The 22218-nt window shown below is 36.3% G+C and overlaps 1 protein-coding gene across 2 annotated transcripts in view; it reads left to right on the top strand.

Annotated features, from left to right (window-relative positions):
- The first annotated feature begins 2431 nt into the window (after positions 1-2431).
- LOC101251361 (rab GTPase-activating protein 22-like) overlaps positions 2432-22218 on the top strand; it is a 53799-nt gene continuing 34012 nt past the window's right edge. For both annotated transcript variants that reach the window (XM_010319573.4, XM_004234727.5), the window contains exons 1-4: positions 2432-2621; positions 3056-3229; positions 5209-5307; positions 15981-16084. In XM_010319573.4, the coding sequence (XP_010317875.1) occupies positions 3107-3229; positions 5209-5307; positions 15981-16084 (326 nt within the window). In that variant the 5' untranslated portion in view covers positions 2432-2621; positions 3056-3106. The remainder of the gene's footprint in view (positions 2622-3055; positions 3230-5208; positions 5308-15980; positions 16085-22218) is intronic.

Here is a 22218-nt window from a genome sequence, read left to right as displayed (position 1 = left end):
TGAATCTATTAGTATCATAATTATTCTTAATCCATTAATTTTGAATACTAAAATCAATCAGGGTTCTTAGCGCTTTAACCTGAAATTGGGGATTTTATTTTTGAATTTCACATATCTTTCAATTGTTGTCTTTAATCTTTATAATTTCGCTTCCGCATTATTTTTTTGTTTATTCTGGTAATCGATTGATATCACACGGTTTATCACTATTTAGCTATGATTTAACCGTGGCTAAATAATGCTATTAAAAACAAAAGCTTTTTTGTTGCACTTTTTATTTTCTAATCATTTCTCTTTTTTATGGAAAAATAGATATTTATATTGTTTTATTAATTTTTTTTTATTAAGGTGAGGATGGATGATAGTTACATTTATATAATTCAATACATGATTATACATATTTATACGATATCTATATTACATATACACTACATAAATATTTGTACATTATATATACATATTTATATACCATTTTTACAATATTAATACATATTTATATACGATTCGTACAATATAGATACATAACATATGCACTTAAAACTATTTATACAATAACGATACATCACATATGCTCTACATAACTATTTATACAATATCGATACATTTTATGTATATATATAAATTTGTTTATACATCACATATGCATATTCATACACCATTATACAATATCTATGCATACAACATTGACATATTACAACTACACTACTTAACGGTTAGTTATTAAAGAATAAAAAGAGTTATTTAGCCACGTTTAGCTAATAAAAATTAAAAGTAAACCGTGACTAAATAGAGAATTTGATCATGTTTCATCTTATTATTTTCGTGGCTATACTTTTCTGTAAACTAATAATTTTTTGGTACATATTTGAAATCATCCATTTTTAACACCTAACAATTTATTATTTATTTTTTATGGCTGTATATGATATATCAAATATAAAAAGAGAGAAATTTCTGTTGTTAAACAAACTTATACTAATAATTATTTATCATAGTTATAGTTTACCATAATTATCACTCGCGATTAACATTAAATATTAATTATGTGGCTGACTTCGAATTTGTATAATTAGTCATTTTTATATAATTCACCACATTTGTTAAATTCACATTTAACAATTCTTCATTTGATTTGTAGTTGTATATGATAGTTTCTATTTGTATATGACGACGATTTCCTTTGATTTTCTAGTTTTGTCATCATATACATTCAATTTTTTTGTGTATAACTTTTTAAAGTTTGTACAAATGCGCAGTTTTCGAATTTTGTGTAATATAATTTATGTAATGTAATTTGTACAATATATTTTGTAGTTTTGTCTAAAATTCATATGTTTATGTTTATATTACTTAATTATACAAAAACACACCAATTATACAAACATACCTGCGAATTATACAAATGAGATTTGAATTATACAAATTATTGCCCTCTCTAGCTCGCTCCTCTCCTCCTTCTCCCAATCTCGCTCGCTTCTCTCCTCCTTCTCCCAATCTCTCTCTCCAAAATATACAAATACGTATGTATAATATATAATTATCTAACCAATATAAATATACAATTCACCTCTCTCCCACTCTGTCCTCTCTCGCTTGCCTCTCTCCTCCCTGTCTCAATCTTGCTCGCCACTCATCGCGTGATAACATGTAGTTACGAATCGTAATTAACAAACTATAGCTATAGAGCGTAATTAGACTATGTTTGAGTGACTATATGCGAAGATTCCTCCAAAAGATATTTTAACAAACTATCTTATGAGTCAATTTTCGCTACATATCAATCACGTTCTTTATGGACTGAGATGGATTAAACCTAATTGAAGTGAATTGAGCTAACAAATGACCCACTTAAACTTGAACAAATTAGGTGTTTGGACATGATTTTGATATCTCTAAACGTTATGTATACAACTTATAAGTAGAGGTGACAATAAAATAGATTGAGTTAAATTTAGACGAGTTATAATGAGTTAGGACATTAGTCGCATCAAGATTCAATTCAATTTAAATTTGCTACAGTCAAAACGACTTTGGTTAAAATGGTGTTAGGTAATAAGTTATATTTCGAGTAAAGACCCAAACCAACTTAGCTTAATTATTTTATTTGTTATTTTAAACTATTTTTTTTTGAATTTGGTAACATAGTTTTTTTTAGTATGTACTGAAATTATTTGTTTCATTACTATGACTATATGCAATATATTAAATTGATTTTTTTGAAAAAATATTTTGACAAGATTTTTCATGAGTCAATTCGGATAATATATCAATCCAATTTTTAGTGGGTTGATATGAGATGAGTTGAACTAAATTGAAACTAATCAATCAATAAACCGCCCAAACTTAAACAAATTCGACCGATTGGACTAATTAAATTTGATTTTGTCACCAATTACTTACTTATATTTTATTATTTGAATATATTATAATTATATTATGTAATAAAATACAATATAAAATACAACCCCAAAATTTGGTTCAAAAGAAAAGGGAAAAACAAAAACAAACGGCGAACGATAAGAGTAAACACCAGAATAGGCATTTCTTTGTTAATGGCCAATCTGTTGTTTCACCGATCTCCATTCTTCGGTGCTCTCTATTTTTGTTCATACTTCACTGAGGTAATCGCACTCATTGAATTCGGTATTTGCTTATCTTTTTGTTACTGAAAATATTGTTATGTATCTTGATATTAACCATTTATAACTTCTTGTTGAATTCGGTAATTGGTGAGGTGGTGTCTGGATTCTTGATCGGAGAACGGGCTTGTTTTTTGAATTTGTGAACTATTCTTTTTGTAAATTGATGGCGTTTGGGAGTTAATAATATTTAATCTGAAATTAGATCTCTCTGGGTATTTGAAATGATTCTTTTGTGATTCCATTTGACCAGTGAAGAGATTTTGGGGTTTACAGAAAGTTATAATATGCATTTTGGCCAGGTCTCTGCGTTGCATTTATTAAAATTAAAGAAGAAACTGTGTTGATTTAATAAATTATTTTCTTTACTGTAAGGATTAAAGTTGTGAATTAAGTTATGCTGGTTGATTTATCAGACAAGTTAGAAGTTGTAAAGCTTGGTTAGAGAGAGATAAACCTTGCACGTGATGTCTTTTGACGGAGCTGAAAGGCCATGGAAATGTGGGAAAGGGGGTACTGTGAATTTACAGAAAGTGACTTCCATTGTTCGGGACATTGGGGAACCTTGTCTTCATCAGTCATTAATAAAGGTAATGGCTTTTAAGATTTGTTATGCTCAATTATGGTGTTTTGAAGGATGTCATAGTTTGTATCTCTGAACTCTAGTGCTAGCCTGATCAGTTCTCCTAATTAGTTTTGCGAGGAAATTATGTGATCCTTTTGTGTTTTGGGTATTGAGTGTTTCGTATTTGAAGTCTCGCACTGAACTGGTTTCTTTCACTATTCTTCCTTTACTCTATTTGTTACTTTACTTTGTCAATTTGTAAAATAGTTGGATTCTAGAAAATTTGGATGTGTATGGTTGCATATGTTGATTTTTTATCCATGAAAAATTATTTAATCTTCAGATAAAAACATAATGGGATGAAGAAGATGTTAAGGGGCCGTTTGGCAGGACTTATTGCCAGTTATTATGCACAGCATATAACTAAACATTCACAATACAATGTTTGGTTGTCTCTTTCTTACCTGCAATAAATATGGCATAAATAATACACTGTTTGATACGGTTTCTCCCTTTATTCACACAAATATATCTGCATAAATTATGCTAGAATCTATATATAATTTTATGCAAGATAGATCGTGGAATAAGAATGTGGGTATTATATATATACATGGATTAAACGATTGAGATGTCAAGGGTACGTTTTGCTTTATATCTTTTGTTTCCTCTAAAATAATTTTTTATTTTGTTTAAAAATTAAATACATTTATATGCACAACAAACTATACATCCAATAAGGAAAACTCCCTAATTTACGATCCCTGGGAAATCTTAATACTCTGGCTAGTTGGTTAATTACCTAAACTTACACTTTGTTGGTGAGAGTCCGATTCCCTACTTTGTAAGCCCCTCTCGATTCCCCATTCGCCATTCGCCCATTCCCCTCCCCCCTTTTAAAGGATAGAAGGTGCTAGGACAAAATTTCATCTTGCTCATCGTTAAGTTAAGCAAATAAGGTCTCTCATCGTATGAACGACCTTTTAATCTCAGGAACTTTATCCTCATCATAATATTGAACTAGAAGTTTTAGCTTTATTTGTGGAGGGTGTTTGAATCGAAAGAAGCATACCTCTTATCCATATGATATCACACCTCTGCTTGGAGCCCGTCATAGTCTGCTCTTGATTTGTTTATCAACTGGCAGAGATTTATCATCCAGACACAAAAGGATTTAGTTGGAGAAGCCACCAACCTTCAAGTGCTAATATAGAAGTTGTAAATACCCATAAATTTGTTATCAGCAGGAGAATTTCCTGAATTTGGCAGTTCAGCCATGGTGCAACACTAATTTGTTTGGTTGCTATCAAAAAAGAAAAAAAAGAAGTAGTTGGCCATCATTATAGGGCCCTTTGAGTATATCTGAATAAAGCTTGTCTCTAGTGGTTCACCCATTTAATGTAATGACACAACATTTTAAAGAATTCAAGAGACACTTTTGCATGAGTCTTCAACTTGAATCGAACAATTCATGTTTATTTCTTGCTTGCTAATGATATTGTGAGTGCTAATATTAGTTGTTGAGAAAATGTTACTCTCTCTATCCCAATTTATATGACACTCATTCCTTTTCAGTCAATCTAAAAAAGAATGCCACATTTCTTATTTCATAAATATTTGATGACGCTATGGACATTTTACCCATGTTGGGTCCCGCTAATTTGGCAAAAAATCAAGATGTGTACTTTTCTATTTAAAAATTCATTTATTTGAAGGGTAGTTTGGATTATTTCAAAGTCTTCCCATATTTCTTGAACTCTATGTTCAGTCAAACTACATCACATAAATTGGAATTTAGGGAGTATGATTTATTTAGAGAAAGTATCATGGAATTCAATATTTATTCATAAGTCTGCTAATTTCTTCCTTTTTTTGATTAATAACAACATAGGGATTTTTGCTTCATACACTCGACTTCTGCATTGTTGACTTTTACTTTGTGCTTTTTATGGTAAACTCAATATTCATGCTGGGAATATTTTCCTTGTGTTTTTGATGATATAGATGAGCAAAATGCTTAAGCCTGATAGGTGGCAGACAATCTTTGAGAAGGATGGGAAGGTACATGGTTTTAGAAAAGTGCTGAAATTGATCATATTAGGGGTAAGGCTTCTATTGTTGTAAGTTACTTTTTTTTTGTTAAAGCCCTTTGTGCTTAATTTTGCTTGTGGGAGAGGTGGATTAGTCGAGGCTTTCGTATTGGGAACATATAACACCATTATCCAAAAAAGAGAAGACAACGAAGACACTCTCATAGAGAGTGAAGGATAAATGCTATTAAGAAAAATAGGTTTAGACCGAAAGAAATAGCTAGAATAGTGAGAGATTTTAATATCGAATCAATTTCGTTAAGTTTCATTATTATTAAGGAACAATATACCAAGTTTAACCCCACAAGGTATTGCATAAGGCTACCTACCTCAGAAGGTAAAGAGGTTGTTTCCAATACCTTCGGCTCAAGGAAACACATTTCAAAAAAGAAAATAATGGGAGTGAAGAAACCATGGCAAAATACTAAAGTAAGCAAGACTAAATAATACGAATAGCAAGAAACTACAATAATTATACGAGGTAAGTGTCAAAAATACATCTAAATTATCTCATTTTATTGAGTTTCATACCTAACTATTGAGAGGGTGAATTTCATACCTAAACTATCGCTTATTAGTTGGAGAAACACACCTCTTTTTTATTACACTCTTGTCGATGGTGTGTGTACTACACTCTTTTATTTTAAAATAATTGACACACGACACTCCATATGGATAAAATATTCCATTTTGAAAAAAATTTAATTAAATTATTAGTATTGGTTAAGATTAAAGATTAAAGTATGATAATCTAAAAAGAAGCAAATTAACTTTTTTTAAGAATAAAATTAAAATTTTTTCTTACCTCACTCCACCACCTTTGTAAAAGAAATTTTAAAAAGGGGGCGCGACGAGGGGGGGGGGGGGAGTGGGGTAAGAAAAATATTTTAAATTTTATTTTTTAAAAAATAGTTTTTTTGGAGATAGTGATATTTTAATCGTTAACTTTAAACTAATACTAATAGTTTATTTAATTTTTCTCAAGGTAATGTTTTATCCACGTGGAAGCCATGTGACATGGTTTTTCTGAATAAAAGAGAGTGTATTACAGTCACCAGTGAGGTGTGTTTCTCAAATTAATGAGTAATAGTTTATATATGAAACTCACACTTCCAGTAGTAGTATGAAACTCAGAAAAAGGGGATAGTTTAGGTGTGTTATTGACACTTCACTCATAATACAACAACTAATAGTATGAAAGGATAAGTGGGATAATACTCAATTAGTTACCTACTAACCTTCTACCCTTATCCGTGTCTTCCATAACCTTTTTCATCCCTTTATATAAGGTCATGTCCTTGGTAAGTTGCAACTGTGTCTGGACTCTTGTCTAATCATTTCTCCTCAAAACATCTTTTGCCTACCTCTACCTCTCACAAACCATCAATAGCCAATCACACATCTTTGCATTGGGGCATCCGTTCATGTTCTCTTCACATGTTTGAACCATCTCAGTCACACTTCTCGCATCATGTCCTCTATTGAGGACACTCCTACCTTGCTTAGATATTTTGGGCCTAACTCACATCCAAAAGCTAGCTCAAAGGAAAGAGGATTGTCCAAGCCTTATAAGGAGCCCACCCATCTCATTAACCATCAATGTGGGGCTTTTGTCATTCTTTAACACCCCACCGCACGCCCAATAAGCATTGATGTATGGACAGTTTTGATTTTACGATCCCCAACATATGATGAAATGGGCCCTGCTCTGATACTATGTAAAAGATGGGTCTTAGGCCTAACTCAACCTCAAAAGCTAGCTTATGAGGGGAGGATTGTCCAAGTCCATATAAGGAGATCAAATTCTAATCCCATTTTCTATATGGGAGTTCTTAACACTCCCCGGCACGTTCACACCTTTTTAACTGTAGTGTGGACACTATAATATGGGGGGCTTACCATCGGCGAACAAAGAATTGGGATGAGCTTGGCTCTAATATCATGTGAAATTTGTTAAAAATCATCATTTCTAATCTTATCTCTCTTAATATTGCCAGTCTTAGTATTGCCGATCATCAATCTCAACATCCTCATTTCTGCAACTTTCATTTTCAAAATGTGAGAGTTCTTAACTGACGAGTACTTCGCTCCTTAAAATAAAGTCGACCTAACCACCACTCTATAGAATGTCTTTAAATTTTGGTGGTACTTCTCAATAAACTAGGCTTTGGATAAAAGCCTCCATTTCATCCATGATCCACCCTGCACCAATAAGATAAGTGATATTCTCGTCAATCTCCACAATCCTTGGATAATATTCCCAGGATACTTGAAACTTCCTTTCTTTTGGATGACCTAAGTATCAAGCCTCACTTCCACACCAACCTCATATGTTTGTTACTTAATATGCAGTCCAAGTATTTTTATTTTTGCCATGCTCAAGCTGCGCCCTTTAGACTCTAGGGTTTGTCTCCAAACCTTTAGCTTTGTGTTAACGCAACCGTGAGTCTCGTCAATTAGGCTTATGTCACTTGCAAATAGCATACACTAAGGGATCTCATCTTTGATTCGCTATGTCGATTCATCCATCATCAAGGCAAATAAAAAAGGGCTAAGAGTTGACCGTTGGTGCAATCTCATCGCCACATGAAAATGCTTAGTCTATTCTTCCCGTCCTTAATCGGGTCTTGGGTCCATCATACATGTCCTTAATCGTCCTAGTATACCCCACTAGGTACACCATTAGCCTTTAAGTACCTCCAAAGAACCTCCCTCTAGACTTTTGTCGTAAGCCTTTTCTAGGTCAATGAATGCCATGTGCCCCTCTTCCTATTTCTATTCTACACCAGCCTCCTTACAAGATGAATGACTTGTATAGTGACAGTCAAAATCACGACATGAACCTGAATCGGTCCTTGTAAATAGACACGCTTATCTTCACCCTTCTCTCCCAAATTTTCATAGTGTGGCTCAACAACTTGATACCCCTATATTTATTGCAATTTTATGTCGCCCTTATTCTTGTACAATGGGATCATTGTAGTCGACCTCTATTCTTCAAGCATTTTTTGCCATCTTAAAAACAACATTAAACAACTATGTCAGCCAATCCATAACAACCTTAAGTGTGCCCTTCCAAAAATTCCACCAGGATCTTGTCTGGCCTCGTCTCTATTCCCCTGTGCATCCTACAAATAGCACCCCCAACCTCCTCAGCTTCTTTACACCTATAATACCCAAAATCGTGATACCTGTTATAGTGCTCTAAATCTTCCGGTCCAATGTCTCTGTCCCTCTCTTCATATAATTATTCATGGAATTGTGTATCATCTCTGTCTAATGAGTGCTTCCTCTACTAACACTTTGTTGTCTACGTCCTTCATGCACTTCACTTGGTCCAGGTCTCGAACCCTCGTCTCTCTCACCTTGGCTCGCTTGCACCAGCGTTTTGGACGACGAACGAAGAAAAAAGGTGACAAGGGCCTGCCTCACCACGAGGCGGCGCTCGCCTTTGAATTAAGGCGCCAATTAATACAAAAAATTAAAAAATTGAATTGCATATATAAATATCCAAAATCTTAATGACAATAACATATATTAGCAAATATTTCAATTCAATCCAATGTCCCTCTTTTTGACGCCATTAAATTCACTATTTATCGACAAATAAATACTATAATAATTAGTATAAAACTGAATTAAGTAGGGTGAAGCAGAAGCTAGTTGGAGTCCTATGTAAACTTGATATTGAAAAGGCATATGACCATGTCAACGGGTCATTCCTTCTAAAAATTCTGAGAGACATAGGTTTTGGAAACAAATGGACAAACTGGATCAAAACTCGTATATCTACCATGAAATTCTCTCTTATCATTAACGGTAGTCCAGAAGGTTTCTTCCAATCACAAAGAGGTCTAAGGCAAGGTGATCCGTTATCACCCTTCCTATTCATCATAGCAATGGAAGGCCTCAATTCTATGATAGAAAAGCAAGTGAGAATGGGTGGATAAAAGGCTTCCCTGCAAATGCTAACAGGGGAAATACTATGGAAATCGCACATCTGTTTTATGCAGATGATTCCTTGGTTTTCCGTGAAGCTGAAGTAATGCAAATCAGGCACTTGAGGGCCATCCTAACCATTTTCGAGGGCATCTCAGGTTTACATGTTAACTGGCATACGGGTTGCTTGTACCCTGTTAACCAAGTTACCAATATGCAGATATTGCTGAGAACCTAGGATGCCAAGTGTATTCCTTACCAACTAAATATCTTGGAATGCCTCTTGGTGCAAAAAATAAAGGAGTGGAAGTATGGAGTGCAGTGTTGGAAAGAAGTGAGAGAAAGCTAACAAGATGGAAGAGGCAATACCTATCTATGGGAGGCAGATTAACTCTCATAAAGTCAGTAATGGATGCCCTCCCAACTTACATGATGAGCCTATTGCCAATCCCAGGAAACATAGAGAAGAAAATCAACAAAGTACAAACTAAGGAGAGTCTTCTTGTGGCAGGGGAACAAAGAGAAGCTTGGGTACAACTTAGTCAAATGGGAGGAGGTGACCCTCAACAAAATACAAGGGGGTATGGGGATTAAAATTTGAAAGTACAGAATGTTAGTTTGTTGACAAAGCGGCTTTGGATGTTCTGTATTGAAGATTTGGCATTATGGAGAATATTCATCTCAAGTAAATATGATCTTCAAAATAATTGGATCACTGATGAAGTGACAGGTGTTGTTGGGTGCTCTGTTTGAAAAACTATTAGAAAACTATGGCCTTCTTTCGCCTCTAATATATCATTCAAAATTGGAGATGGGGTTAAAACTGATTTTTGGAATGAGACTTGGATAGGACTTGAAAACCTTATTCCCGGATCTATTTATTTTAAGTCTACAACAGATGGCTACAGTGGCACAGTCCTCAAGGGTGGAGCCTGATTTTCAGAAGGGCTCTAAATGACTGGGAGATTAGTAGAGTAGCAGGGCTGTTGCAGGTGCTGAACTCATTCCCAGGTGTCACAGAAGGATCTGACAGTCGAATACGGAAGCTGCACAACAAAGGGAGTTTCACAGTGAAATGCTATACAGATTTGCTCAAGGTGTTATATGTGTGAGAAAGAGGCAGAAATTAACAGTCACTTATTCCTACATTGCAAAACAGCTGTAAATCTGTGCCACCTGTTCTTATGTATACTTGGAGTTAGCTTGGTACTGCCAAAAACTTCTTTAGACTTGCTGAAACACTAGGAAGGAATGAGCAAAAGAAGCAGATCAAAAGAGGACTGGTGGAAATATATTCCAGCTTGCATCTGGTGAACACTTTGGAAGGAAAGGAATGAAAGATCCCATGGCGGGCAAGCTAGCAGCATTCAGAAGATCAAGATGAAGAGTCTGAGTTTGCTGTATTTTTGGTGTAAACAGGATATGGTGGGGGAGGTAGTAAGTACAGTGGACTTCATAGGACAATTGTAAAGTTCTTTTTTCGGTTTTTGGTTATCAAGATGCCCTATGGGGTTGTAAGTCCCACCTCATCTGTTGTTACTTGATGAGTTTGTTTTTTGGCGATAATTATAGAAGATTCTTTTAAAAAATATAGGCCGTGAGCAGCAGAGCACTACAATATAACAAAAGAACAGAGCGCTCAGTTCAGTCTACCACTAAAAACAGAGGTCTGTAAAACAGAGCATAGTCCTACTGCTGAAAATCAGAGAATAAGAAGAAAAGAAGATAAGAACTAGATGAGAAGAAGAGATTCGCATAAGTCTCCAGGGGTCGTACCTGAGCAGTAGTCACGTAAGTCGTACCTAAGAAGCAGTGTCGCGATTCGCGAAGGTCGCGTAAGTCTCCCGGGGTCGCGACTTACGAAATCTGAGAAGTGGAGCAGCAGTGCGACGCTTAACCTGAGGTGAGTTTCAAAAATTTTACCCTAATTTTGGCTTTTAATGTTTAAATCATACTTAAAAAACAAACAAAAAAGCAACGCCTATTGCGACTCCACGCCACATCGCCAGTCGCCTTTCGATCCCCATGGTACGCCTTTCAAAGGTCGCCTTGCCTCGCTAGAAATAGGCGTTGAGGCCTCACCGCCTCCCTTTGTCGCCAAAGGCGAAAGACGCTCTCTTTTAATAACAATTAGTTTGTACAACTTCTTATCCCCGCCTTTGTCCTCTAGTTCTACGTGTAGGCGTTCAAAAGTTGTTTTTGCCATCGTTACAACGATTCTTGCCTTCTCTATCTTATACTTTTTCAATTCTTTTGCTTTTCCTACTTGTCCTTACTCTCAACCAACTTCACATACACACCTTCTTTGCTTCCACTTTACCTTGGACGTCCCCATTCCACCACCAATCCCCTCGACACCCCCGTGGATGAACTCATGTGACCCTCACCACCTTTCTTGTCGCTTACCTAATGTAATTAACAGTCCTATTCCACATACTATTGAAGTCTTCCTAAAAAAATGTACATAATCGAGTTAGACGATGTTCTGAGAAGTTAGAACTCGTAAAGTACTAGTCAAGCTGTGTGAAAACTAGTCTAACACCACGGTCATAAAAAAAAGAAAATGAAACTCTTAAAGTACTAGAAGTTCATTTGAAAATACAAGAGTAGGTTAAACCCTTAAAAAGATTATCTCTAAACAGGTGAAAATCATTTCCCCCGTTCAACTTTGCTTTTGAAAATTAAATACTTCCCCGACTTTGAATAATTGACATCCTTTACTCTTATCTCAATTGAACATTTTAAATATCTATGTTACCATCTAAATTATCAACATTTTGTGCTTTTTATACTTGTTAAATATTATGGCACTTTCCTCTTTTTAATCTATGGCTTACCTATAACACTAATAAGTCTTATTTATGGGAACATGAAAAATAGTTTTTGAGGATATAAGATGTTTGGATAACAAAATAATTGAGCAATAGAAGATTTAGAGGGTGTTTGGATTGGCTTAAAAGTTGGTTAAATCTACTTTTAAGTCAGCTTTTGACTTCTGAAAGTGTTTGACAAATATAAAAAATAATTTAAATAGGTCAAAAATGATTTAAAATAAGTTGGAAAGTGTTTGGTAAGGTAAAAAATGACTTAAAAATAAGTTTAAAATGACTTAAAATAAGTCAAAAACCAAAAGTAGGGCTCCCTCTACTTTTTATTTTTTTTACTTCGAAGTCATTTTAGTTTGACTTTTTATTTTTGACTTAAAAATTGTTTTTAAGCCAGTCCAAACGGGTTCTTAATTAGAACAATATGTTTGTATCTATATATTTTTTATAATAAGAACCAAAACTCAATTTTATTTACACAATTGAGAATGAGAGAGAATAATTTCTTTATAACAATTCTTAATGATGTCGATTATACTTTAAATGAATTTCAAATGACAATTCAACTAAAAATGTTACATTAATGGATGAAAAAACTCTAAAATATTAATATGCATAAAAAAATAGTTATATTTATAATTATTTTTTGTGTGAGAAAAGGAGATGTATGGGTGCTCCAGAGCAAAGGTGTGCGAGGTTGAGTATGGATGGATCCAGGAGAGGTATAGGTAGGATGAAGAAGTATTAGACATAGGTAATTAAACAGAACATGGTGTTGTTTTAGTTTACCAATGACATGACCTTAGATAGGAGATTGTGGAGGGACACCAATTATTACTCGTTTTCTGGCAGTTTCTTGTTCTTCAATGCCTATTATTACTCGATTTTTTCTTGCATTATAGTATTTTGTTGTAGTTACATTTTTTTCCAGAATGCTTTGACATACTCTCTATAATATTTTGCCATGACTTCTTCACTCTTGTTAACTCTTTTTCCCGACATGGTATGACTTTTCTTGATTCAAGGGTTTACTGAAAACAATCTCTTTACCTCCCGCATTAGCGGTGAGGTCTTTGTGTAATTTACCTCCCCAGACCCCACTTGTGGAATTACATGGGGTATATTGTTGTTATATTTCATTCACTTAATAATAAAATAACAACATAGAAAAAAAGTGGCCGAAAATGATTTTTCTGGTGTGATGAGGGATGGGAGTGAGTGGGGTTTAGTGATGAAGAAGATATAATTATTAGAGAATTTTGATAATTAATTAGAACTAATTAATGTAAAATATAGTTGATAAAAGAAAATTTATGAATAAAGAAAGAAAACAAAAAGGATTTTTGAAATTACAAATTCTTACAAGACGCTAGCATAGTGCTGACTTGGCGGCGAGTGTAATACACCACATACTGTGAGAGTGTTGTTACACGTCTCAGGTTGGTACTGAATACACTTTTAAGTAGTGAAGGGTGTGGAATAGATCACCATGATAGTTCAAGCGTGTATTTGTCTTTTTGTGACAAGTTCAGAAGGAAATCTATGCCTTTCTCCTTTAAAATAGGATATAACTTAACTTAAATTATATCCAAAGGAGATAGGTGAAAAATTGAGTATTACCACAACAACTTACCCATTGAAATCTAGAAGTGGGGTATGGGGAGAGTAAAGTGTAGGTCGACCCTATCATTACTTCGTGGAGGTAGAGAGACTATTTTCGAAAGACCCTTGGCTCGAGTGTAGCAGATCCAAGTACAAAGTAGAAGAAAACAATGTAGAAAGTATAGCAACTTATATGAAAAAAATTAAATATTACATATAATATAAAATATATATGGCATAGGTAATTAGTTCAAAATTTACTGAAATGTGAAATAGCAAATAAGATTGAAAATAACAAGGGCAAAATATAGAAAAAATAAGTGTATATGACTAATTTGTGCTTAACTAGAATATGTATAATACTTATCCACTTAGAAAGTCACTTTTGGCTTCAACCATGTTTTCCATAAATTTATGGAACAATACCATGCTGCAGTTTGAATTTTTCCTCTAAAAAGAAATAAGATGTGGAAGATATTACCAAAAGAAATATTAGATTATTCCAACCGAAAAGTTCAACACATGGAATATTGTTGCAAAGTAGATAAGTTTGAAACAAAACATTTAAGGTACCAGAGAAACTGGAGGTGGCAATGTCAGTTGTAAAGAGGGAGCAACAGATGAATCCTTGTAATGTATATATCTGGGATAACATGTAAATAGACACTCAAACTTGGCCTAGAAAGCAAGCACTCCAACTTTGAGTATGCATATCTAGTCAACTCAACTCGTTTATTGCGTGTCAGTTGGAAACTCCAACTAACAAAGTGATCATCTAGATACATATGGATTTATGTGCCACGTCGACGTCGGGTGTCCACAAGACATAGTGAGGGCATGATGGTGAGTGATTAGTTGCCAGTTACCAAGTTGAGGTTTCTAGATGTGCATTCTCAAAATTAGAGTGCTTATTTGCCAGTTGAGGCCCTACTTTAAGTGTCTGCCTATGTATTAGTCTATGGACTATTGTTGTTGTCTTTCAAAGTGGCAATCTGAAGCATTCAGAGAAACAACATCAAAACTTGTTTCCCTCAGCATTCCTACCTCTAAAAGTAAGGGAATATAAAAAAAAAACCTTAGCTTAACTTTGTCAGAACATTACTATTCTCTTAAAAACGTTCCCGGAGGATGAAGGTTGGGGCGAGGAGACATACAGGGATGGTAAATCCAACACTTCGTTTTATAAATGTTGAGTTGTTAACCGGAGGATGGTATTGTGTTGGAGGCATGGGAGTAACAACGTAGAGATCCAGATCCGAATCCCAACTACAACGGGTCTGAGTGAATCTGTTCCAGTCCTTGGAAAATATGTTTATGCACTGAACATTCTACATAGTTGATTAGTCGAGATTCGAACAAATTGATCTGGATACCAACATGATATATATGTGTAATGTTCCATCACAAATTTGAGACATGAAAGTTCCATTCAAATATAGGTTTCTTGAGGATAATGTTTCCCGGTTCTCGCGTGAAGTGGGAAATAAAGTCGAGAGCTTTTCAAAGAAATGATATAAATGGATGTCCACAAACTCTTAGGCAGGGCTCTAAGGTGAATGATATTGTTTGCTTACCCCAAGCTTCGTATGAGAGAGGAATAAAGACCAAGGAAATAGCGGTTTTCCTGTCATCACACGTAATCCCTCCTTTTTTTCCTCGCTCGAAGCCCACAATGAAGGAAGTACAAATAGAATAGTGAGTGCAATTCAGGGACAAACCTATGAAGAAAAGAAGAAAAGAGATTGAACATGAACTTCTTTTTTCCTATTTTCCGAAAAATGTTTTCAGAACATTGTTTAATTATATATTAGAATGATTTGTTAGTTTTTGAGGATCTTTATTTTCGACTCACAAAACTTCAACCTTTTTTCAAGTGAAATGCATGTTCAAACACAATTTCTACTTTCAAAATACTGTTTTTCAACTTCAACTTCAAATACTACCTGTTTTCAAATATCACTCTATTCATGTCCAAATGCCTACTTGAACTCTCTGTTGATACTAAACAGGAGAGGCATAAACCATATCACCATCCTCCCAAAAAACATAGCTGAAATAGCCTCTTGGGAAGCTTTTGGAATACTTGGAGAGTAGTGAGATGATGAAAGAATTTGACAGAGTACAACATACGTTGGCATTGAGTTTAACTTGCAAAACACACTTTTCTCAACTTCTGCTCCAAGGTTCTTTAACGTGGTTGCTTGAAAAGAGTATAATTTGCTAAAAGAGAAGTATGTAATATTAAAATTTAATATGCGTGAACCTTCTGAGTTATGAGTGTATCTCCGCTATAACATTAATTATTTTCCTTGCATGGTAGGGTGTAGATCCAGCTATAAGACCAGAAGTTTGGGAATTTCTCTTGGGCTGTTATGCTTTGGGAAGCTCCGCTGAGTACCGAAAGCAGTTGAGGACTGCTAGAAGGTATTTGCTTTTCAGTTACTGCTATATTATATTGAAAATTATCTTCTCAATTTGGTCAATGTGAGGCAGCTTCATGTTTTCTGTCCTATTATCCATTTTGGTTAAACATCTTGATTAACAGTCTGGGTCTATGTTGAAGTCGCTTCCCCCCCCCCCCCCCCCCTTTCTTTTTCCGGTTTATTTGTTTTTTGTTGTTGATTTTAGGATGTATAAACATAGGAATGCTGAAACGTGTAAGCATGCAAGGAAATTGACAACCAAATTTACTGATGTAGTTGGGAACTCCTCTATATGCTGAAAATAATATGATTCTCTAGAAAGAGAATCAAGTCTTCAGGATACCGTATATGCTCTATAAATATACATCTATTATAAATATACATCTATTATTATTTCTTTTGTGTTTCATTAATAATCCTACAAAGGTGTCTTCTTCCTTTTTAAGCTGCTCTTCTTTACCTTTCTTTCCTAATTGTTCACATAAGTGCCCAAGACACTGCATCTTATGCCGTTTTCATCTCCTCCTAAATATCACCCTAGCATCAAAGCTCCGATGGCTGACATAACTCGTTCGACTTTAAACCAATTCCACATCATGCACCATATAGCCTATATTCTCTCATGGTTTATGAATAATCAATTTGACTTGACACATATTTCTGCATCCTATGCTGTTTTCATCTCCTCCTAAAATATCACCCTAGCATCAAATCTCCGATGGCTGACATAACTCGTTTGACTTAAAACAAATTTAACATCATGCACCATATAGCCTATATTTTATCGTGGTTTATGAATAATCAATTTGACTTGACACATATTTCAAATTATGCACTGTAGCCTATGTGCTGTGTCAGAACCAGACCTCAATTCAACAATTATCAAACTAAGATTTGATCAAACAACAGAGTTTTTTGGGACAATTTTCTATTAATCAACTGAATTGAAGGAATTAGAACTTAAAACAATGGACGATGAATCTAAAGTTTGGAAGTTTCCATAGACGAGTCCTTAATCTGCAGAAGAAGAATGAGTGAGATTAGAAACGAAGAAGAAGAAAGAGATCTGGGAGAAGAGGTGAGAAATATACCAATTATCCGTTCAGCTTCTCTTTCCTCTGTAGAGTTGGTTAAATCAATGTGGCCTGTGCTGGTTTTGCACATTGATGACGTGGCTGCATCTTCACCCTCTAATCTCATTAATCTACGTCTAATCTGGGCAGTTGCTTCTACCCGGTAGTTATAACTACTTAGTGTAAGCCCAAGGTCATGGCAATCCCTCCCCTGCAAAGCATCCTTGTCCTCAAGGATTAATAACAAAATCAGGAAACAGGGCCTTAATGAAATGATAATCCTCCCATGTAGCATCTTCATGAGGTAGATTTGACCACTGTATGAGCAATTTCACATTGGCTCTATTGTTCAGCATGACTATCTGCCGCTGAAGAATAGCCACTGGTCTAACCAAAAAGTTGACAATCCTCTCAGTAACTGGTAGAATGGATTGCACAACCTCTTTAGTCCCTTCTTCTTTTTGAGAAAAGATACATGGAACACTGGATGTACTTAGAAGTAGGCGGAAGATCTAGCTTATAGGCTACAGGTGCAACCCTTTCTAGAATCTTGTATAGGTCCATAGTATTTGGAGCTGAGCTTCACATTTCTTTGTAGAGCAGTTGAGAACTGTCGGTGAGGTTGAAGCTTGAGGTATACCACCTCACCAGGTTGAGACTCCCTTTCTCACCTATGTAGATCAGCATATTTACTTCATTCTTTCTTGAGCTTTCAACAAATTTTCCTTAATAATTTGTTGCATCTGTTGCTTCCTTGTGATCAAATCTTCAGCAACAGGCACCACAGTATCCATCATTGGTCCCATAGATAGTTGAGGAGGTGAGTACCCATACTGAGCTTCAAAAGGGGTGCATTGCAAGCTTGTGTGGTAGTTGATGTTGTACCATCACGGAGCTAGGTGCAACCACTGCTTCCACTGATGAGGTCTGTGACTAGTCATGCACATCAAGTAATTTTCTTTACACCGATTTACCTTCTCAGTTTGCCCATCTGTTTGAGGATGATTGGAAGAACTATATAGGAGTTGAGTGCCATTCAATTTGAAGAGAGCTTGCCAGAAGTTACTCAAAAAGAGATAATGGACTTAGGTGCACCATTAAGCGCGTGTACTCTCTTCCAGAGTTTAGTTGCGACTTGTAGAGCTGTGAAAGGGTGGAATAGAGCTATAAAATGAGCACCTTTAGTTAGCCTATAAACCACTACAAAAATAACATCCTTGTTTGAGGATTTAGGCAAACCTTCAATACAATCCAAACTTATGTGTCTCCATTATTGATTAGGAATGGGCACGGGTTGATTGATTGTGGCATAGTAAAAGCAGAAAAACTGTAATGCTCCCAGGCGCAGCTCCCAAGGGGAACCTGTCCTAGGCTGTCTCGCTTACTTTCTTTGATCTTTTTCTGGCAACTCCTACCGGAACTAGCTTCTTTTTTACCATGGGGGACAAAATTATTTACTTTGTGGTGGAATTTTAAGCATACGATCTCTTTGTATGTGTGACAGGGTGTGTATGTGTGACAGGGTGTGCTTTTTCATTTCCAGTGATAAGTCTTTTGAAATAAATGATATAAGTGAAGGTTCTTTTAGGTGGTTCTTGTTCAAGGAATTCAGTAGTCGCTTTGCCAGTAATATTAAGATCGACGAAGTCATTTTAAGATGGGTATGCAGTGATATGAGATTAGCTCCCAAAGGTGCTGAGACCTTCATAGAAGATGAGCTAGGCTTAAAGAGGGGGATCTATTCAGAGTTTATCATAACTTCAACTCTTATGGGAGATTTCTTCGAGTAGAAACATCTAGGGACCAAAGAAAATCAGCTATTATCATCCTGGAGATGGATTACAATGTTGGGTGGAGTGATTTAGCCGACAAAATTATAAGATCTCTGGGTGAGCCAGTTAACCCAGCTCTCCGGAAGTTTGTCACCCCAGGGAAATCTTTCACGGATGCTGCAAATATCCAGAAATGGCCGGTTATGAGCTCTGTCTCATTCTGAATTGGAGAATCGACAGGAATACTTGCAGTGTTGCTTAGTTGGAACCTTCATTGACCCTTTCAGCTCGAGTCCAAATCCAACAGTCATCCATCAGTGGTTCCTGAAAAGGTGGAAGATGACGGCAGGGTTGCCCGTCTTACAGCTCACACATAATCAGATGATGTTCGAGTTTCCATCTAGGCAAGAAGCGAAGAGGATAATAATGGGGGAATGGCTTTGGAATGGGAGAAGATTATCACTTGAGTGGTGGGCTCCAGATTCTGGTATAGATAACTCTTAAGAAGGTTAGTAGCAAATCAGAGGTGGATTTGGGATTTTGGCATCCCGCTTCACGCATGGTCGGAAAAGTCTCTGAAATTTATCGGGGATTGTTGTGGTGGTTATATTGGTGCAGACGAGGACACAAAGAAGAGAAATCATATTCTCTGGGCTCGGATTTGTATTCCAGCAGTAGAACGAGAACCTCCACACCAAATTGACTTGAGATAGGCGGCAAAATTTACGAAATATCCATTATTGCCAATGCCTTCTCGATAATCTCAGTTGCCAGTGATTCTGAGGAACAAGGTTTTAACCGACGGTCCAAACAAGTTTGTGTCTCGAAAACTGAGCAGTCTATTAATTCAAATTTAAAATCTGCTGATGCCCCTAGGGTTGGGCCCAAAAAGACAACCTTGGGCCAACTTAAAGCAAAGGCCCAGTTGCAGCAGAAGACTTCTGACCAAACTTATGTTTTGAAGAATGAGCAGCCTATTGATCCAAATCTAAAATCAGCTGAGGACCCTAGAGTTGGGCCTAAAAGTTCTAAGGCAACTTTAGGCCAACTAAAAACGAAGGCCCAGTTGCAGCAGAAGTCTTCGGATCATCTTTATTATTCAAGGAGGAAAAAGGGGAACTTGATCTGTTGAAAGGACTCTCAGGCACTAAGATCGAGGAAAACTTTTTCTTAGCCTGCCTTCAGTCAGCTCTTGATTTCTTTCCTTTCTGGGGGGTCCTTCTCCGGGAGATGGCCGGAGTTAATGCACTAGGGGAAAACAGCATTTACTACAATGCTGGATTGAAATCATATGAGATCACTAAATGCCATTTAGGAGCAGAAACATGGTATGAGTGGTTTGAACGCAGCAGGAAATTAATGAGGAGTGTTACAGTCAGTCACAAAAATCTAAAATGGTTGGTATCAGTTTTTATTGAAGCTTCAAAAACACAGGGGAAAGAGGTCAGAAGATGGAAGACAAGGGACCATTTTTCAGAGCTCTTTTCTACTCTCAAGTACAATGAAAATGGAAGATACATTAGTTTTATTGCACTTCAAGGACAGAAAAAGTCCATAATTATTACACCTGAATGCTATCACAAAGGAGGATGGAGCAATATTGCCCACAAAATAGCAAAATTCATATATACAACAAAGGAGGCAGAACAACCCCAAACAGCAGCAACAAGCAAGATAACAAGATCCTTCAAAGAGGTCTGTAACACAAACAGATGAGCAACAAAGGCATCAAAGAAGGCGCAACCCTAAATGAAGTTAAAAGATGGGCATGCAACACATGGAAGGTAGCCGGCAGTCCCAATGTTTTTGCCATGAATGATGGAATGTTCCTTTTCGAGCTCTTCTCCAAGAAAATTGCGGAACACGTACTTACTGCAACTTGGAGCTTGAAGAAGATGAACTTGTCACTCGAATGGTGGAATCCAACCACAGGATGGTGGCCAGAAGAAATCACCAGAGATTGGGTGTGGATAAGAATTCTAGGGCGACCACTGTGTCTGTGGTCACAGAACATCCTCGAACAGATCAGAGAGCAGTTTGGTGGCTACATCGAGACAGAGGAGGGAACGTCTCTGCAAAACCATTTGCATTGTGCAAGAATCAAGGTGAAAGGAGACGGGAAGTTGATTCCGCCGGAGATATAGGGGGCCGATGGAGGCATGTGTTCACAATCCCTATATGGGTGGAAGCTCCAGTCACTTTTAGAGTAGAGAAGGAGAAGACAAAGGTCGGGGCCCTAAACTAGTGGGTAATTAGAAGCAGAGACCTATTTTGATGAAAGACTCTACTTTTGGCGAGACTAGTCATGTGGGTGCAGCAGGAAGTAAGGAAAGTTCAAATAAAAGGGCACATGGAGGTTTAATGAAGGGGAAAGGGCCATTATGGGCTGTGGCAGGCAACGTAAAAGAAAATTTTGGCCTAAACTTGAGCCTAAATAATTTTACAATCCAGGAGACAATTAAAATAACACAGAAGGAGGATATAACGATGGAAACATAAATTCAAGCCAATATCTCTCATCTTAACACTGCAAGTGTAGAGATGGAGATTTTTGAAGGGGAGAAAGAAATTTCGAATGATCAAACCAACAATCCAGCAGACAAGTCAGTAATAATAGGCTCGAAAAGGGCGATGAAGGTGAGATCTTAGTCACACAGGCAGATGATCAACTCGAAGTGGTGAATTGGAGAAGAACCAACCTCACTGAGAATGAAATTACCAGCAGAGTATATAATCAAGCTAAGTATAGAATTTGGGGTAGATTTCAAAGGGCGTGAGAAGAAGGCAAAGGAGTTGTTCATGAAAATAGACAACAACAAGCAACACAACGGAGGTATGCAAGTCACAGTAAAGAAGTAGGGGGTAACAGAATTGAAAAGGCTAGAAATTGACAGTAAATTCCGGAGCTATGGCTCTAGAAGCAAGGGTGGATGTCTACCTATAACTGATCAATGAATTTGAAAATTATTTCCTGGAATGTAAGGGGGTTAAATTGTAGTAGAAAGAGGGGAATAATCAGGAATATACTTAGATCTTGGAAGGATGATATTGTTTGTCTCCAAGAAACCAAATTGAGAGGGGATATCACAAACATAATAAAGGAAGTATGGGGTAGTAGGTGGGTTGATTTTGTGTAGTTGGAGGCTAGTGGAACCAGAGGGGGTGTAGTGATTATATTGGATAAAAGGAACTGGGAGGGTGTAGAAAGCAGTGTGGGGATGCATTCTGTCACTTCTAGATTCACTGGTAAGAGCCAAAGCCTGAATTGGCACTTAATAGGAGTCTATGCA

This window comes from Solanum lycopersicum, chromosome 3, assembly GCF_036512215.1.
Source record: "Solanum lycopersicum chromosome 3, SLM_r2.1".
Taxonomy (NCBI): Eukaryota; Viridiplantae; Streptophyta; class Magnoliopsida; order Solanales; family Solanaceae; genus Solanum; species Solanum lycopersicum.
Note: the sequence above shows the minus strand (reverse complement) of the source record. Positions and strands in the feature narration are given on the sequence as shown.